The 20,893-nt window shown below is 39.0% G+C and overlaps 1 protein-coding gene across 1 annotated transcript; it reads right to left on the bottom strand.

Moving 5' to 3' along the window:
* Positions 1 to 1,367: 1,367 nt before the first annotated feature.
* On the bottom strand, positions 1,368 to 20,270 carry TWF1 (twinfilin actin binding protein 1). Its single transcript, XM_005480531.2, has 9 exons — positions 20,077 to 20,270; positions 16,822 to 16,899; positions 14,062 to 14,240; positions 12,773 to 12,868; positions 11,461 to 11,565; positions 6,904 to 7,029; positions 6,555 to 6,705; positions 6,033 to 6,154; positions 1,368 to 4,511 (listed from the first exon to the last, which is right to left on the bottom strand). Exons 1-9 carry the CDS (start codon positions 20,099 to 20,101, stop codon positions 4,341 to 4,343), a joined length of 1,053 nt encoding a protein of 350 aa, XP_005480588.1. The 5' UTR covers positions 20,102 to 20,270; the 3' UTR covers positions 1,368 to 4,340.
* Between the last annotated feature and the right edge of the window lie 623 nt (positions 20,271 to 20,893).

Here is a 20,893-nt window from a genome sequence, read left to right as displayed (position 1 = left end):
ACTGCTAGCTTAATTTAGAAAAAAGGATCTACCTAATGGCCTCTAGATTTTTTGAGTATAAGTTGTAAAAAACTGTTAACATAGAAAAACCTGCTGCATTATTACTTCTTTCTACTATTAAAACTTTGAGCCTTGAAAATAATCATCATTTTATGTTGCTTGTATTTCTGTTAATAACATTATGGTAACCTCACTGCATGGAAAAAAGCTGTACAGCTCTGAACCTGGAGAAGAAAGCTGCTATAAAGCTAAATTAGAATAAAATCTGCTGAGGCCATTCTTCAGTTTTAAGCATCTCCAGCTGTTATGTGAAGGTCTATTAGATCACACCTGCTTTTTACTGTCCCTGGAGCTGGAATGCAGCCACAGTGTTGTCTGGAAGTGTTTGCTGTAGCAACTCCCTGCTCAGCTCTGTTCGCCTCTGGTAGGGTAGAGCATTTTTGTTCCTACACCAACTGTGATATTCTTCAGTGTGAGGAGAATCTCAGCCACAAGCACGGGAGTTCCTGCTCTGTCATACTTGACCATTACTGTTTGCAGTGCTGCTCACAGCAGTGAGGTTTTGGCAGTAGTTTCCCTTCCTCACTGAAAATGAAGCATGTTAACTTCTATTTCGTACAGTTTAGAAAAAAGTTTGGAACTTCTTTAGTGAATATGAGGGGTTAACTAGGTAAAGCTAGCTAACTTATGTAGCAACTATTTTTTTTAATATTCAGGGGACAAGGAGAAGGAACTTCCCTTTCCCACCCCAGATTTTTTTGAGGTCTCCATACAGTAAAGTCAACATCTCGAAACACTAACAGAGGATAAGAGTAGCTGACTTTAGTTTCTTTTGTTCCTTCCAAAAACATTAAATTATCCTAGCATACTTGTTTGTTTTAGTTACTATAATAAGGTAATTCAAGATACTTGGGAAGATCTGGTTTCATAGAACTGGAGCTGAGAGAAATCCAGTGGTATGGTATGGTATGGTATAGTATAGTATAGTATAGTATAGTATAGTATAGTAGTTCATGCTGAGCAGGTAAGAACAGATAGAACTGTTCAATCACCTGACAACTACTTCAGCATTTTAAAAGAACAGAAGAAATTTTTGAAGGGGCATATTACTGAAAGCACAGAAACCTCAGGAGAACACCCTTGGATTCTGCTATGGAGCCCTTGGTGCTGCTCCCATAAAGCAATGATAGAGTAGATGTTTCTAACATAGTGATTTTTCTCTAACAGCAAAAGCCAGGAATTCTGTTTCTGCTCACCTCCCTTCTTACACCCCACAGTCACTTTCTAGTCCCATGAGAACTGCCTATTACACATTCTGATCTTAGATCTTCATTAAAGAGACTATGAAATGATTCAAACAACACCAAGCCAAAGCATCAATCTTTATTTATAAAGTAAATTACAAAATAGATAAGGTAAACTTAATTAATTTTAGCGTCTGAAGGTGGCTTTCATTGAATACATAAACACACTGATAAACAAATTTTTTCATTTACAATGTCAATCTGAGCAGCAGAGCAATTTTTACCTTGATTAGTTTAACCGTTGATAGGAGTGTTTTAAAAGATCAAGATCTCCCTAAGTTGCAACATAAACATTTATTAAATAATTACCTGTCCTTTTAATTAACTATTTAATAGCTTGTGAGTGAACTGCAAGCAGCTGCATTGCTTTTGTGCTTTATGAAGGCCAACAATTTGAATGGATACTTTCAATTATTTAATGACCAGAGACAGTTAATGGAGCAACTTTGATTAATGCCCACATTTTGCCCTGGTTCTGAACATTCATGAACAGAAGTGGAGGCAACTATGTAGATGTAAACGTGACAGATTTTACAAAAAGAACAGATACTTCTTATTGCTGTTAGGAGAATAGCTACAAGAGGCCTGGAGAAGCAGCCAGCAGTGCAAGACTTCATATAATTCTCTTTTTGGGAAAAGAGAAGCAGACATGCTCAGGATATGACTGATTCCTGTCTGGGCTGGGTGTGTACATCACATAGAATATTTTCACATAGGGAAATTTACAATGTCTGGTTTGGGCTGAACTCTAAAATAGCTCATCATAAATGCTCTTGCATAACCATTTAACCAGCTCTCATCCTCCTCCAGATTAAGTTTTCCATCTCCTATCCTCGTCTACCTCGGGCAGCATTGCACAAAAATCCAAAAACAAAACCAAAAAGCAACAGTGAAAAAAAACCCAAAACAAACATCCAACAAAACCATCACAACATCCACACAACCATATCAGGTCAAACTGTTCATTATTTAAATAAAATATTTAGTCTTAAAAAGCTGAACCTCTTTACTGACCCAAGAAAGTGTAGAGGTATGGGCACTATTGCTATGGCTGGCACAAGGGCAGGAATACTAAATTCAAACAACCCTCTAGCAGTAATTTTTCAATGCTACAGTCCTTAAAACCAAAACAATACAAAAATTCCAAAGTGAATTAAGTGTGTTGCAAATATTTGAGTTAACCAAAAAATATATTTAATTACAGTGTACAATGAGCTGCACACACAATAACCATATCTAAAAAACAATGACATTTGCCTGACGCATAGTACAGAAGGCAAGAGGCAGGAAAAGAACACAAAAGCAAGCAGGAGATTAGCTGAGGATCAAGAGCTATTGAATTGGACTGATGTAGTGTGTAAAATTAAATGAAAAAAAAGCTGAAGTGTAAAATTTCTGCTGCATATAAAAACCCCATGGTAATACCCACTATTGCAACCTTCACATTATATAGTGCAATCTCAGATGTCAACAGTAAGCTAGTATAGCCAAACTAGATAATAGATAAAACAATTTTTTTTCAGGAACCACTACTGCCAAAACATTATCCCCTACAAACCTTAAATCCATCTTTCACCAGGTAAACACACCATTCAGCTCTATAATGAGTATATCCAGCAGCTATGATAATATCCAGTAAATCAAAGCTGGCAACTCCTGTGTAGCTTTAAAAAAAACAAAACCAACAAAACTCAAAAACCACAAAAGTCACATAAAAGACACTAAAAAGCAAGTCCTCACTGGGAATATAATCTATTCACAAGTATTTGCTTCATCACACAGTTTTAAATATTTAAGGTCATCCAATACTTGACTTCCACATCTAATTCCCCCTTAATGCACTTATTAAAATAATCTACTTTTCCTTTTCCTGTTAAACACATTACTTACAGTTCAATCAAGTTTAGACTATTCTGGCTGATTTAAGTATTTTGAAGAAGGGAAGAAGGGAGGAAAAAATCATCAAAATCCTAACTAGGGGCTTGCTGCCAGCAGTTATTCAAGACCTAGTTGGACTTAAATTACAGATCTAAGTTACACTGAAGTTCAAACATTTAGAAAAAGTAATTTTCAGAATATCTTGAAAGTAAAAATTGCAGTTGATAGTACAAACACAGTAGGACCTCAAGGATAACTCACTGTTATGAAGCAAGACTGCTTCATTTTTACTGAACTTACACATTTTTAGATCCAACTGCACCAATAATTAATTACTTTACACATATTGCTCTGAAAGTAGCTCCATACTCTATTGAATATACTAACTCATTGACTTTTAATCTCCTTTTACTTGGTCATTCAGTACCTAATATGTAACACTTAAGAGTGATACAGAAGTCTGGAAAAGCTATTGTGTTTTATGTCAGATTTCATTAAAAGATAATTCATTAAATCAGTTATAAATTTGAGATGACCAAGTCTTTGCTTCGGAAAATGTCCATCTATTCCTGAATGCTTATATTAATTGAATGACAACTGATTTTAGTTTATCTTTTCCATTACAAGGAAAAAAAAAACCCAAACAAAACAACAACAAAATCCAGCAATGCATTCTGTCAAAATCCAAAGACAACCTTTTATTTTACTATTGTCCTTAAGTGCTACAAGGAAAAATAAAGTTTTAATTGGGACAACACTAGTCCGTCATCTCTTCTCACATGGAAAGTCTTAGAGGTTTAATAGGCTACGCATAAGAATTCAGCTGTGACTTACTGACAATAAATGGGCTTCACAGTCTTATGTCTGCAAAGTTTATGATCACATGTACAGCTATTAAATAATGGCTTCTAAATTAAAATAAAGGGGTACTATCTTAGTTTTTTTTCTTCTAGCTTCAAAATAATTATCTCTTCTATATGTCATAAAACATGGTCAACAAATATAATCATGTAACAATATAAAAAGTGTTGAGGTCAGAAAAGAGAAGAGTACAAAGAGCTTTTATTTATCCCTAGCATCTATGAATGGAATGATTTCAGTTCAATACCAAAAGCCAGAATTCCACTTCTTACATTAATACTTAAATACAAACAGTTTCTAATCACTTGGTGTTTCAGTCTCTGCTGGACCTCTGATCAGTCTTCGTATTCCTCTCTTCCCTGCAGGGCCTTTTGGTTTAGCAAAACTCTGTTTGTAAGCATGTTGTTTTGGATGTACTTCTTCATAAAGAAAGTCAGCAGTTAACTCATCACCATTATCTATTTCAATCTGGCAGAAAAAAAAATCATACTCAAAGTAAAAAACATTTAGAAACTTCGCTGAAACTCAATACTATATTAAAACCATATGTGCAATAATGTTCAAAGTCAAGCATGAGAAGTTCTCCAACTTGTGCCTAATGCCCTGAGAAATCTTGGATAGTTTTTCTGAAACTCCCCTATACTCTTACCACTATTAAGTGTGACTTAATTAGTTTCCTGAAATGTAAGCACAACTAAACAGTACATATGCTAAGGACTTCTTTTTTGTCACAAGCTTTGGCAGTGTACCTGTTAACACTAACTAGAAGAACACATTCTGTGTTACTTATTTACTCATTTTAAGCATTTAGACATTTTAAGAATCAAAATTGTTCCCTATAACGTGTTTTAAACACTAACTAATTAAGCAATGTGGATGCATATTGTTATCTCTTGAGAAAGAGGGGGAGGAGTTACAAAGAAGCTTATATTATTGGCTGGCTACTGCCACTCAGCAAAAGTACTCAAGTGTTTAGCAAGAAAAAGCTAAAATAATGAACAGAATGGAGGGGAGTGTTTTAGTTTTCAAAATCTAGACATATGAAACCAAACAGAAAGAAAATAGTGTTCTCAAGCCAAACTCCCTGTTTTAAATTGCAGGAATTTAGAATTCAGAGAAATGCTATGGCCTTGCTCTGCTGAGCATTCAGCACTTCATGCCCTACCAACCATAACATCTGACAGACTTGCAGCCCCAGTTTTGCTGTTACAAGGACATGCTTCAGAAATTTCAGTCTGCAGGAATTTTCAGGAGTCACATGGTGCTTTAGTTTGGTTGCAGAAAGGCAATTTCGAAAAAATAATTAAATACAAATACACATAGCAAAAATCTAGTTAATTTGTGTCATCTTACTAAAAATGGTTAGTATTAATTCTGCTATTTTAAGGTAAATGTAACCTCTACAGAAACTAAGCTTCCACAAAAGTGTTAAAAACATATCCATAGATTTGTTTTATGTGGACCTTTTCTGTGGTCTCTTCTTGGGAGGTGAGAAACAACTTTTTGCATTGCAGTAAAATCTATAGAGTGTGAAAAGATCAACTTACTTGTTGCCCCATCAAGGACTCCTAAGATAGCAGTCCTAATTTTCAGAACTGCAGCTTGAAATGATTTTGAAAATCCCTACATAACTATGGCTTAAAGGAATTTAGTTTTTAACAACAGCAATATGTCGTGGTCCAAAATACAACACAACTCTGAGTAAGAAATCATGTTAATTCTATAAAGTCCTTCAAAGTACTCTCAAATACTTCCTTGATGCACAAGGATATATTTGTTCAAGATAAAAGTGTAGAAATTATGAAACACAGTAAAACTTCCATGACTTAACTTTGATCCTCTAGCTCCATCAACAACTATTTCCTGTTCAGGACAAACTAAATTACACTTGTCATTGTTTACACAAGGTGGTGACAGAGACAATTATAGATTTCAATTAAGAAGAGAAGACAGGTATGGAGAAAATACCCATACACCCCCTGGACTTACCTTTCTAGCTATCTGCATCCACAATTGTGTTTCTACAATTTCTAACAGTGGACTTTTGCAACTAGAGTAGAGCATTCGTTCTCGTATACTACAGGTATACCCTGGCATAGAGTAGATGAAAACTGCAGGAAAAGAAAATAATGACACAAATCAGACCACAAATACACTCCATCAAAAGTTGTATCATAAAACCATTTATAGCAAAGAGGCAATGGAAATGAACTATGCAATCTGAAAGCAAAATTTGTAGTGCTGTTCTGGAGCGTTTTTGCTTCAGCAAGTGTTTCATTTCAAACAGGGGACAAGAGAATGCCCAGTATCTGTATGTTTTCACATTTATGGGTGCTCATAATCAAAAGGGATAGCTCACTTAAGAGCTCTCCTTCACAAGTTCACAGTTTCACAACTCTGAAATGACTCTGAAACTTATGATCATGCTGACACATCTTTCTCTCTGACTCAAAATTCCTAAGGAATTTGAAACAAGCCAATAAAGTCTCATATTGAGAAATTTTCTCATACTTATGGATTCCAAATAGTCTCCTTCATGTGTGTGCTTATACAGGAAAAAGTGGTAACGTGCAGCATCCTTTGGAACTCTTTTTGGCAAGTCCTTAAGTTCAGTATCAAGGGTGTTGGCCAAAATAATAGTTTCATTCTTCATATCAATTTGCTGTAAACAAAGCAAACATGAATATAGTTAATACACAAAAAAACAAACCAGAGAACATGACAGGATGGAATAAAGTTTGGATTAATCTAACTCAAAACAGTAATTTGTCAGCATACTACATCAACACACATTATTTAATATGTGGGTAATCTATTTTATACTCATTATTAAAAAATAGTTAAAGTGTTTTATACTTGCCAGTTGCACATAATTGAGTTTCTTATTTTTCAGTTTCTCCAGAGCCTGAATAGCATCTTTAGCAATGGGGAATGCTACTCCTTGCAGTGTTTGATGCTTGGTATCTACACCAACATCCGCCTGCACCTGGAACACAAGTCAGCTGAGCTGTTAAAAGAAACCTCTGCAGGCATTTATTTGGTTTCATACGATGACTGACAATGCAATTCATATGGTTACACACAGAGTTAGCAGTAGCTATTACAAGAATAAACCACCCCAAGAAATCATCCCCATATACAAAAGATTTGCATTTTTTAATTTACAGGTCATGTTTGTTTGCTAGCCTGCAAAATTTCTTATCTCTGAAACATGCACTGTTCTGCTTAGGAGAGCAACAAAGTCATCAGAGGGAAAACTGGTTCAAGTGTCAGTGAAGAAATTCTAAGTTAAAATCTGTTACAAAGACAACAATAATCCAGGAAAAAAAATCATGATTTTCATATGTTGTGTTATATTTTAAACTGAAAATATTCCCTATAAACTTTGTTATAGCTTAAAAAAATTTATATCAAAACAAAGACATGATTTCTAGGGAGTCAAAATTTTTGAAGGGAGAAATTATGAGACAAACTGATATTCTAGAAGGATAAGTAAAGTTTCTACTCTCCCTCCTGCTTCAACATACTCCCGCAAACAGCCTCTACCAAAACGAAAGCAAACAAAATAAACAAACAAAATCCTATTTTTTTATTTCTAGACGGTCTACCACAAAGTAAAAAAAAAAAAAAAAATCCAGGACAAGCTAGACAGTTATTCATAATCCAGTTATATTAGTGTCAAATTACTGGAGAGAACAGTTATTTTAAAGCTGATGTTCAAGAATTTATGTTTATCTTAGTATTCATTCAGTTTCTCTTAAAATGAGCTCTGGCCTCCAGTCTTCTTCAGTCTTAGTTTATTGTCCAAGTACTGCTTTTTTAATATATTTACTTACTTTTAAAGTTTCACAATTACATTTAACATTGGTTATGAAGCTGCAAAAGTCAAAAAAGTGTACCAAATGGAAAGTGTGGACCTTTCCTACCCTAGATCTATCAACTAGAATATGTGCAGCTTTATTAAAAAGAGATGCTAATAAAATATGAAACAAACTGATAAAAAAATTAAAAACAAACACTTGTGGCAAAACATACTTGTACTTCACATTTTCAAGAAAAGCTTGTCAGCAACAAGGAAAGAGGAAAAGAAAGCAGGTGGGGAGCTTACTTTGCACAAGGATTGATAAATTTATGAACAAGGTAAGAGAAAAAAATGTTTTGCAAAATCTAAATCTTCATAAAAGCCTGACTGACAAATGTAAAATAGGCATCCCAAAAATAACAAACCATCATAAAATACCATAGTCTAGAATCTAGATTAGAATACACGTAGAAAATAAGTACTCCAAACTTAAAAACAAGCTGTGAAGTGTGGAGATAGACAAGGAAAGAGAGTAACCCAGTGTAACTCCATATCTAGGAAAATGAACAAAGCACCTAAGTCACTTAAGAATATTTAAATTCACACTGCTAAGATTTAGTTAATAATGGCTGCTGAGTGCTGGATAAAATGGCAGATGAAATTTGCTGTGAATAAATGTAAATGTATGCAGGAGGAAAAAAACCCTCCTCTTCTACTTGTATGGTGACTGGGTTGAGCTGGCTACTACCATTCAGGAGCAAGATCTTGCATGTCATTCTGACTAAATCTGAAAATAACCCCAAGGCAAAAAAAAAAAAAAAATCTGAACCCTCCCCATCCACAATGAAATGTTACAAATTGTTAGAAAAAAGAGTAGAGAACAGAACACATTATTACGCACTGTAGATATCAGTAACATGCCTGCATCTTGAATACCACATGCAGATCTGGCTTCCCCATCCCTCCATCTCATAAATTACATAGCAGAACTGGAAAAACTGCAGAGAAAAGCAAAAGGATCAGAAGTATGGAGTGCTTTGTTTAGGAGGAAGAACTACCCATATTAGACTTGTCAGCTTGGAAGAGATAACTGATAAGGAGTACAACAGAGGTCCATGGATAGAGAATCATGTGGCTGGAAGGGTCCTCCAAAGGTGATCCAGGTCCAACCCCCCCACAGAAAGCAGCAACATCTTCAAACAGATAAGATAGCTCAGAGCCCCATCCAACCTGACCTTGAATGTTTCTAGGGATGGGGCATCTACCACCTCTCTCAGCAAACTCTTCCAGTACCTCATCACACACCATAAAACAGATTCTTGCTCATAGCTAATCTAATCTACCCTGTTTTAGCTTAAAACCCTTCTCCCTTGTTCTTTTGCAACAGGCCCTGCTAAAAAATCTGTCCCCTTATTTTTTACAAGTCCCCTTTAAGTACTGAAAGGTCCCTAAGATTTCCCTGAAGCCTTCTCTGCTCCAGTCTGAACAACCCCAACTCTCTCAGCCCTTTCTCACAGGGAGTATGTTCCATGGCTCCCTCCTGGACCCATTCTAACAGGTCCCTGTCGTTCCTGTGCTGAGTACCCCAGAGCTGGATGCAGAGCTCCAGGGGGATGTCACCAAAACAGAGCAGAGGGAGAGGACCACCTCTCTTTACACACTGTCCACACTGCTTTTAATGCAGCCCAGGACATGGCTGGCACTCTGGGATACAGAGGGTTTTATCTAAGGGGAGGGGGACACTGAGGATTGACTGAATGACTTTTTTCTGCTTTCACCATACTATCTGTAGGGGTATCAGAATAAACCAGAGATTCTACAGAGCAGTCAATGGCTCTTTACAAAGTATTTTGTCAAGCTGTGGAATATGCTGTCACAGGACCTGTGGCCAACAAAACCTTTATGTGGATTTATAGAAATGACAAGACTAGATGGAAGATGGATGAAAATTTCATTAAGAACAATATAGTAAGATGTCACCTGTTGCACAGGAAGCCCCCTACCTGAAAAGGTTGAAGCAACAGAAGAGCATTTAAGGTACTTATGGCCTTCTTGCCCTGCTCCTACATCCTTCCTAGATTTCTGTTGTTCCCTCAAGGACTTGACAACAGTCTAGGTGATCCTTTGATCAGGCCCAGTAAAATATTTCTTAGGGTAATTAGGAAAGAATATACATATGGAAAACTTTTTAAAATCAGAAAGCTTTTTGTTTTCTAAGTCTAACTACAGGCTTTGTGCAAACAATGAAGAGAAAAATGACGTAAGTTAATGTATTGTGAGATGTTTCAAACAAAGCAAAAATGGCAGCAATATATAATTTATGTGTCCCTGAAAAGCAAAGGTATTGCTGCTGAAATTTCAGAACACATGAAGACTTGGTTTGTATGAATCACCTTCTAAACACATTGTACATACACTAATACTAGAAGTGATCACCAATCCCAATCCAGAAGTTTTATTTTCATTACTGTTTTATTTTTTTAAAGCTGATCAAGTAAAATGCAGTATTTCATAATTTCTGCATTGAATTGTTGAAATCAGACATGAAAACTAACAAAAGACACCACTGGGAAAAAAAGTGAATAAAATTGCAGCAAAAGCACGGTAGAGTGAAAACAAAAGATACGCAACTGTATTTAACACAATGGTATCCAGCTGCAAAAATAAATCATACTTCAAACACATGTACCACAGCTCGAACACACAAGTCTAAAGAACAAATAAGTTCAGCACATGACCTAATTTAATATACATCTGACATAAACAGTATTGAAATGAAGGAAACATGTGATAAAAAGAGTCCTCTGAAACTTTCAGTCATTAGCTATTTGGCAATCATCAATTCTTCTGCTTAAAGGCTCTCTCTCAGGATAGAGATTTTTCTAAAAAGTGTTTTAGCATAAGCAAATCAGTCGTTTAAAGTGATCAGCTATTTGGTTTGGATTTCTGTTTTATTTTTATTAGAATCCTCTTCCCTTCTTCTCAGTCTTAAAGACATATGCACTGGTACCAGAAACTATGCACCTTTCCTCTAAGAATAAGACTGGTGAAATTCTCCTGGCAATCCCTCACGGCAGTAATTGCTATTCTGTGTTTTCTCTACAATTTCTGCCACCATGGGAAATGCAGGCAATCACACGTGGACAATGACTGAGGTTGGAAGACATCGCCTTGTCCAACAAGACTGTTCAATCAGGGCCACCTAGAGCCAGCTACCCAGCTGTGTGTCCAAACATCTTTTGAATATCTCCAGCATGGAGACCCCATAACCTCCCTGGGCAACCAGTGCCAGTGCCCGGTCACCCTTCACAAAGAAGGACATCCAGTGATACTAAAAGCTCAAGTTGCAACAATTAGGCTCTGCATTTGCCAGGCCTCTGATTCAGACACTAGGCCTTTCAAACACCGTGAGATCTCTCATGCCACTTCAACTCCAGCCACCATCCCCCTGTAGTTTCAACTTATTGAAAAGTATATTTATATGCTCATCCACTCACACTTCCTGAAACTTTCCATTTTCTGTTCTGCCTTTTTTTGCCCTAGAAAGACATTTCCCTACAATACATTTGGAATTCTGCACCATTTCCCACACATTCTTGAAGACATTTTAGGTACCTCATTAATCTTAATTTGTCGAAGTTCCTCTTCTGCTGCAGTCAAAGGTGCGGGGGAGGATTGTGATATCAAATATTTTTTATATCCATTCAGTGAAACATCATCCTGAAAGCATAATATCAATATTTATCAGGGTTTTTTAGAATATTAGAAACTTTTCTTCAATGATTTTCTATGGCACATTGCAAAAATCAGTTGCCTTCCATACAATTATGTTCATTTTATTTCAATATTCCGATATTCCATTATGTCTTATTTCAGAAGCCCAGAGGTACCCAGTTTTATACATATGAATTAGCAGGTGGGATCACAGTAGGGTTCCACCAAAGTAACAGTGCCTGTTGCAACCAAACCATTCTTAGGTTTAACAAAATAAAGACAAAGTAACCCACTGGATGCTGACGATCAAGATCCTGATTGAAATCAGCAAATTGAACACCTTGAAGAAGCTGTGATTTTCACACAGAAGAACATTAAAGACCAGCAACAATTAAGAAGTTTATAAAGACACTGAAACCAGCATTTTAGAGATATATAAGCTGTAACATAATGAGCCTGGGAAAAGTGAGTTATATCTATGTCATCTTCCATGTGCCCCAGGCCCATTCTGAAATAACAGTAAGACAGAACTAATGCTCTCTCCTCAAAACTGAGATGGAAGCTCAGACTTGTAGGGCTAGACACAAATTCCATATATTACATAGACTGCCAGTGGTTTGGTGCAAGAGGCAGTGAAAGACTGGTTGATTGAACAGACAAGAAAAAAATAACAGGATCCCTACCAGTAAACCCCCTTAGCACATCAGTTATCTACTCCCCTAGAATACAGCCTCTCCATATGTTTGTTAGAATAATGAAGCCTCCATGACAGGTTAATGATAAATATAACAAATTATTTACACAGTGAGCAACAGAATTATTAGCCTCATGTTCACCACAACAGCCCATTTCTCTTTCACGGCTTTTTTCCCTACTACAATATCCTCTATTCTTCCTCAAACCTCCAACTCCTTCCATTCCATTAAAGAACTCATGCTCATGCAATGAGATTAGAGATATGCCTATTATTCTTAGGTTATTTAGTTTCCATAGTGATTTGAAGCAAGGACTTTAAGCCTGACAATGAACTACACCTATTAACTTGTTTAAATGAGCTTAAACACACTCTAACACTGGAATAACACACATAGCTTTTAACTCTTTTTTTCTTTAATCCAAAGAGACCATAAGCAACCCACATTCATACCAATAACATCAGCTACAATATTCAGTATTTAAAGTCAATGTCCTGACCTTGAAAAGAAAAACATACCTGTACAGTTCCAAATACTTCATCCTTAATGTGGCCACCTCCAAACTCTTTCTTAAGTGTTGCCCGGGTTGCTGCATACAACATTTTTTGACGAACCTAGCAATATAAAAGAACAGTAGCTTTTTGGTTTGGTTCTTTTTTTAAAATTTTGCTGTACATAGAGAATCCAGCATGTTGGTGCACCAAGTCCATCAACAAACAATACTTTCTTGAACAAGTATTTCAAGTGTTGAAATTGCACTATTAAACTAGAAGAGCTCTGAATCATGATACTTACTCATATTATTAAACTCACAAGGTCATGATATTATGTACTATTATCAAAATAACTTCAAAACTGAATTGCAGCCTTAGGAGTATGAGCTTTTCTTTAAATAGGAAAAAAAAATCAACATAATCGTTACTAATTTTAAATGGGAAAAACCATAATTGTTTGAACCTGTTGTCACCTTGTCTGTTTACTAATGGATGCAACAGAACTAACTCATTATTACTTTTGATTTGATAGTGACTTCAGATAGTTATGGTTCAACTAGAGGGGAAAAATTATGTTTGCTCCCTCTTAACTTGCTGTCTCACATAGTCACTTACTCCTCTCTCAGCAGTCCCACCTTCCCACTTTATTTCACCATCATGTTATCCTCTCCAGAACACTTCACCTTTTCCACATAATCCTCTCTATGCACATCAACTTTTGATGTCTTATGATTTCCTAACTGCTAGTGAAAGCAGCAGGAATACTGGAAAAGCTTTGCTTTCTGCCTTCCAATATCCCACATTCCCAGAATTGGTATCCTAGCTTCTCCTAGAAATCCTTAATTCTGACCTCAGTCCTCTCCCATGCTCTCAAAGCACTAGAAGGAGTGTATTCTGTGGCACACCACATAGCCACGAGTGCCAGCTGGGCAGCCAGCAAGCCAAACAGAATAACAGTTTGAGCTCACACTGTAATTCTTCTCTATATGAGCATCCATTAAGATTTCTGTCCTATATCTTTCCATAAATTTTCTGAAATCCTGACAGTAAGACAGACAAACAGGGCAAATAAACTGTATTGTGTCCACCAGTCAGGCTAAAAATACATAGGATCAGCTGTACTCCATCTAGACCTACTGATTTGCTCTTTAATCATCTTAAAAAAAGTCTTCCTAGCTGTTTTCTTCTTGGAATGTAGGAAGAGGTTGGGGAATGCTTCATTCCTCAAATCCTGTTCCTTCGTATCTCAGATTCAGATCAAATGGTACTGTTGAAAAATCATTACCGTGAAGCCTCTGACGACTATTACTTACAGGAGAGTGATCAGGTGACCATGCAATGAAGATCCATTCATATCCTTGAGCATTCTGTGAATCTAATCTGTATAATATATAACATGGTTGCTTGTCTTCAAGAAGGGGAAGGACAAAGGAATCATAATCCTTTTCCCATGATCCAACTGGCTGTCTAGAGGATCCCACAACAAGCTGCTCTAAAACCAATAACCAAAGCTACAGGTTAGCAACCATACAGTTAATAGCATCTGTCAAAATTAATAATTACAATAAGAAGTTAATTAGACACTTAATTGTTCATAATTATGCCCAGAAGAATGGAAGACAAGAACAGTCAGTGTAAAAGTAGGTGAATTCCTACAAAAGCTGTGTATGTTCAAACCCTAACTTACTTTAACCAAAATTCTGATAGTAGAGAAGTAACAAGCTGGCGGTCATCAAGTTCTTTGATCTGAAGCAATACTACTGATTTTAGTTTTTTTAGCATAACATACACAGAAGGGAAATAAGAACTGTGTTCTAACACTAAGTTTATTTTTTAATTTGGAATACTTAGGTATAAATAAGATAAGAGTAAACTTTCCAATTTTAGAATTATAATTATATTGCTTTTGGTATAATGTATTACTGTTTGTATTCATTGTAAGGACTCAATAACCCAGTTATCCAGCGAAAAGAGTTTGGAATGAATATGCTTGCACTAATCACTAACTTGTCTATGTAAGTAGATAAACCCCTTTCTAAAATAGCTTCACAGCTATGGTCTCTTTAAATGACTGAAGTTGTTTATTATGTATAATTGGTTTAAGTCTGTATAGAATACTTAAATGGTATTTAATTATGTGAACAGCTGTAGCAACAAGATTTTTCTCTTATTTATACATCACACCTCTGTTTCCAAAGGAAATATTAGCATACTGTCTTACAAAACATTTAACAGCTTCCCAAGAAATACTAGCCCACACAAGTGGAATAGAAATACCTTGTTTAAATGGGGTCCTGCAGTAGTTTGAAGACCATCATAGTAGCTAGTATACAAATCACCTTTTGGGAGCCTAGGTCTTCCAAAACTTCATACAAAGGTACAACAGCACACCAATGCCTCTACAGCAAAACTTTGAGCAAAGCATTCCACCACAGTAACTCCCAGAACATGAACAGCTCAGGGCAAGGGTGTCTGGCCCTTCTTTGAATTAGACACAAAGTACCTGAACTACGTGAAGCTGGACAGTTATACCAAGGGTATTCAGAATGTACTTGCCAATTCTGAACTCTAAGTGGATTTATACCCACTTGGATTTAAGATACAGCCAGAGGAACTTCATGCCCAGCAGCAAATCTCTTCTCTTATTAACTCAGATTAGCAAAACACGATTTGAATTTTATCTGTTGGCTATTATCTGTTCCTTAAAGCTCCTGAAGACAGATGAGGAACTGCTCTTCTTCCAGTATACTGGGAGTTTTACAGGTTTCTTTCTGAACTGCAGAAAATACTATCAAACACTGGATTCTGCTTCTTATGGTGATGAAATGCCTATATGCCTATACCTATATGTTTATATCTATATATATATATGTTTATACACATGAGTACATACACACAAAAATAGGAAACGAAAAAATAGGGAAAGTATTAAATTTGTATCTTATTTCTAGGCTTCACTTCATATTGTAAAGAAGCATATACACAAAAGCATATTGTTTTGCCTTGGGTAATGGGAAAAAAAACCCCAAACCAATGGTTTGTCAGCATTTACGTTGTGCTACTCACACTATCACAAAGTCCTGCCTGTAATCTTACTACTCCCACAGCCTCAAAGAAACCTATCCTAAAGTATCAGAAGACTTCCTAAGAAAAGCAAACACAAGGAAGGTAACAGTAGGTTATTTACCTACCAATGAAAGTGTATCTGTATTTGTGTATGTATGTACATGTAACTTTCTCCAGCTAACAGATTTTTACTGTACTGTAAATGAATGAAGTCTAAAACAAACGCCTTCACAGTGGACAACTGACATGCTTGAAAAGATGGACTAAACCAGGAAATATCTTATACAACCAACATTTCTATTAAAGAAAATAAAAGTAATTATATAGTCTGTCTTACAATGTTTGCAGTCTACATCCCTTGCCTAGAAGTTCAAAAATCAAACTCCAGTTCTGATCGAAACTGTGTAATTTTCTATTTATACATACATGTTGAGATTTAAGAAACAGCTTTAACTTTGAAAATTTAAATAAAGTCACAGATTTATAAAGACATTTTCTATGTAGTCAGATTACCACTTAAACATCTGCTTTAGCAGGACTTTCTACATGCAGCACTTTTATCTGCCTTTTTAACCAGGCTGTATCAGTATAAAATTTACAGTTCTACATTTAAGGTGACTGGTTGTTGTGTAAGAATAGCTCTCTGTCTAGTGAAAGTAAACAGTGCCCAAATGCTACACAGGTGTGGAAATTTTAATTTCCTCTACTCTTTCTTTAGTAAGCAATAAGAATAAGCTTATTTATACTATCCATAGACAATACAGAGCAGTTCTCAGTAAAATATAAAATTACACTTGGAAGAAAAATTCAAATGCAAAAATACAACAGTATTGTAGTAAAAAAGCTTAGGATCACGAAAATTTAAATTTTACCTTCTGTATATGAAAAACCTTAGTGACATTAAGTTTGGCAGAGTTCTGATTTTTAAACAATTGTACATGTAAGTCATTAAAACAACTAGGAAAAATCTAAAAGAATCAGAAAAAAAAGAATAAAATTTGACTAACCATTGTCAATGACTATTTTTAAAAGCCTGTATTGTCCATTTCTGGCTCCAACAAAGATGTCTTTAACACTTCCACTAGCTGAAAAAGAGAAAATAAAAGTAATCAAATTAACACATTTCACTTCCCTAGGACAAAGAATATTCATGAGGGCAAGAACAACACTGGAAAAAATGTACAATTGGCCCTTTGCTGCAAAGTTGGACAGCAAAACAAACCCAGGAGTGATGCTGCTCCTATGCTGCACACTGTTCCAACCATCAGCATACCACACAAAGATGAAAGGCAACGTTACAAAACAGCCCTGCTTTCTAGCATACCAAATGGTCTTCAACATTGTGAAAACTACAGGTGACATCATATCATCAATCTCATGTTTCAGAGTTAACACAGCAACACAATAAAAATATGACGCATCTCAAATTACAACAGCTTCACCAAGTCTGCAGGCTTAGCACAAACTTTCAGACAGAAACTTTACGCCTGCCAGGAAAATGTTAGAGCTTGTCTGGCTGAAGTGATGGTCCTTCCTGAGAGCACCTCTCTGCAGAGTACCAGTGGAAGCTGCCACTCATTGCTCATCTTTCATACCACCTAATCTCCTTCTATGGTAGGCAACATTGTTCAAGCCCCAGCCCACCGTAGCATGATAGCTTTATAGTGAATTTACAAAGTAACTAAAATATTTTTACATGTTTGTAAATCACATTGACACTATACCACCGTCATGACAGACTCAATTCCATAAGCACACAGAAGAACTGCCCTTGACTCGCATGAAGACTATTCTTAACTGCCCTGCTAAATAATCCAACTGCAAATCAGTTTAAGTATACCAGAGTTGTAAGGATTTACTGAAAAACATTTATTGCAAGCTGGTCCTTTAAGTAATCCCACAGGACAGAGCATAGCACCAGCAAAACAAACATCACACCAGGAAACAAATAAATGGATTATTTATAGTCAGGTTGAGGCCAAGTGAACAGATGGGATCCAGCAACATTACTGCCCATATTCAAAACATTTTACATTTATGTTCATCCAAGTGGTGCCAGCCCCATCCTGAGAGTCCAAAATGGCATGTTAAAAGAACGTGTTAAACAAACAATTGCAGTGGGTTTCCAGTTCAAGCCCAGTTTCATCCCAGCTGACTTCCCCAGTGCAGACCCCCACAGTAATTTCCTGCCAGCTTTTCAAGTCATCTCTGCTGGTCCTCACCATTCCATTCAGCAACCAAACATTGTGCCGTTTTCTAGACTTTTTGTTGCCCCAAAACATTCTTTGTCCTCTTCTTGTCTATTACCGTTTTGTTCCTCATTCTCTCATTACAATATTGCACACGAAAACAAGAACAAAATACAGCAGCCTCTACACCAATTCAAGAATTGTGACATTTTCCTGAAAAAATATTTTGAGGCACTTGTGAAACCAGCTCACTATCAAGTGACCTATGGGTTTTGCTCATCATGAAGGTTGTTAAATTCCCAACAGTGATATTATTTTCTTCTTAAACTTTCTGCATAGAAGAGGGCAACAGAATCAAAATCTGGGCTTATTTCACAAGTATTTTGCAGGGAACATTATATTAAAATTATTTAGAAGACTGTAAACCCATTCAATTGTATTTCCCTTCAGTTTCTGCATTCTGTAACTTCCTACAGAATTTATCTGCACTGGCCCGTTTAAAACGTCCAGTCCTTTTAGCAACTGCCTGGTACATATCACTGTGCCCATGACTTCATTTCTGTTTCCAGAAAAAAGTAGCCCATGCTGCCAAATCTTGTAATTGTTTATGAGTGACAGTAGCCTGTTTGTAGCTAAAGCCAGCAATGGCACAAGTAGAGCTATTCCTCTTCCAAATGGCAGAGGCTGATGCTTTGCTGCAAACAGGACTCCTGATTAGTGCCTGCTGAGGCAGGTTCCCAAAGAAAAGCTGCCGAGCTCTCTCTACAGCTCTCCTCAGAGGACAAATGATTCTCAGACACGAAGCAGAGCTGCAGAAGAGGATTAGCCACTCTTTTGCTTACAATAAGCAACAGAGTATTATTCTGCTCCTCCCTGCCTGCATCGCCTGGAGAACAAGGGATTACGATTCACTAACAGGTTTCCCCAGACTGGGAAAAAAAAAAACAAAACATTCCAGGTGCACCTCTAGCCTGAGAACGGCTGAAGAACTTAAAACAAGAAGCTGCAAAAAGACCAAAGACTGGCATGCAAAGGAAGGAAAAGAAGAGCAGGAAAAGGGTGCAAACCACACGCAGCCAATGGACAAAAAAGGGCATAGAAGAGAGCTAAGGGCTGCCGTGGCTGGGACAAAAGTCACCTTCAACAATAAATACCGGAGAGCAGGCAAAGTACATGGTGCTAGTCACCGAACACGCAGATTGCAGAAATCCAGACAGTAAAACCCGACCCCTCCGTAATCCTGCTATATAATCCCTGCTTAGCAATTCTGTGATTCAGAGGAGCCCGCTAATACTGCGAAACAATACGCTGTCTCCTTCTAATTGCTCCTCGCACCGTCCAAGGCCTGGAAACACGGGAAAAAAAGGTTCCCACATACTTTCCCCCTTTGTGGCCTCTAGTGATGAGCTTTATAGTGGACTCTCGTACGCCAGGGCTCCTGCTCCTCCCCAGGCTCTCGCTCCACGGGAGACAGCAGCGGCCCCCGGCATATCCCGCGCTGTCCAACCCATCCCAAACTCGGTGCGGCGACCCCGAGCCGGCGACAGCCCTCGGCCGGACGCTGACTCCGCTGCCGCAGGGAAACCTGCACTGGGGAACTACCGGAGCCCAGGCGGGCCGTGCCTGCCATTCACGGGGCTCTGCAGCGAACACTTTCCTCGGGCGGGCTCCCTGCCTCTCCGGGGCGGACGGGCGCGCTTCGCCGGGCCGATAAACCCTGCACGCTCCGCCTGACTGGGAACGGAGCTACGGGTTCGAGCCCGAGGAGCCGTGGCCGCAGGGGACGAAACCAGCAGCAGTTCCCCCGCTCGTTCACCCCCTCGCCAGCCCGCGGCGCAAAGGACGGGCTCCTCCGGCAGCAAACAAAGAGCGCAGCAGTGGGAAAAATCCCGCCGGGAACGGCCCGCTAAGCGCCCGCCGCAGCCGCCTGCCCCCGCGCCGCGCCCCGACCCACGGAGAAAGGCGCTGCGCCCGCCTCCCGCCCGGCTAGCAGGGCCACGGCGGAGACGGGGCCGGCTGTCATGAGGAGCAGCGGGCACCGCGGAGCGGAGGCGCGGGGAGCCCCGCGGGTACCTTGGATGCCGGTCTGGTGGGACATGTCGCGCCGCGCCCGGGCACCGCCGCCGCCGCCTCCCCGCCCGCCCGGCACGGCCCGGCCCGGCCGCGCGCACGTGACACGCCGCCGCCACTCAGCGGCCGTGAGGGAGCGCGGCGCCTTCCGGGCCGCGCCGGGCCGGGCCGGGGGCTGAGGGCAGCGGCCGCCCCTGCCCGGGCACCGCCCTGCCCCGGCACGCCCTGCCCCGCGCCCGCTCCCCCTGCGCCTCCCCTCGGCGCTTCGGAGCGGGCGCCGGGTGCAGCTTTTCCCTCTCCCGTGCCCTTTGCTCTCCCTCTCCTCTCCTTTCCGCCGCCCCCTTCACTTGCTGTCCCGGAGCCGGTCAGCGCGACCCGCCGCGGGCATCGCGGGCGCAAAGCCTGCGGTCAGTCCTGCCTGGCAGGAAGGGCCGTGTGCCCCGCGGCACGGGCTGCTCGTTAACCGAAGTAATCGAAATAGAACAGATGAATTTAGTTGGTCTGTAGAAGCCCGTGGTGGAGACCTGCCCCTCTCTCGCTTGGGGCAGCACAGAAGGATCCATCAGGTATGACAGCAGGCTGCATGCATATAGTATAAATTTTGGATTAAACAGTCCCTGACAAAGAGCCCACAAGTCAGGGAACAGAGCCCACAGCCAGGGCTCACTCCGTTCAAGCCCTTGCCCTGACAAGGCAGTCTTTGTTAATTTTGCAGTATTTGGTACGTGGTGGCACTGCATCAACAGAAACAAGATTTCTTCTCTTTCAGTGCGGATCTGGTGGTTGAGCCACTTGTCTGCTTCAGCAGGGCAAGGATCTA

This window comes from Zonotrichia albicollis, chromosome 4, assembly GCF_047830755.1.
Source record: "Zonotrichia albicollis isolate bZonAlb1 chromosome 4, bZonAlb1.hap1, whole genome shotgun sequence".
NCBI lineage: Eukaryota > Metazoa > Chordata > Aves > Passeriformes > Passerellidae > Zonotrichia > Zonotrichia albicollis.
This window is presented reverse-complemented; position numbering and strand designations above follow the sequence as displayed.

Coding starts and splice junctions, on each gene's coding strand:
- TWF1 (XM_005480531.2), bottom strand. CDS start 20,101: ATGTCCCACCAGACCGGCATCCAAG. Junction 6,155..6,554: donor AGACTATTTGGAATCCATAA/GTATGAGAAAAT, acceptor CTTTTCCTGCAG/TTTTCATCTACTCTATGCCA. Junction 4,512..6,032: donor GGATGCAGATAGCTAGAAAG/GTAAGTCCAGGG, acceptor TTTTTCTGCCAG/ATTGAAATAGATAATGGTGA.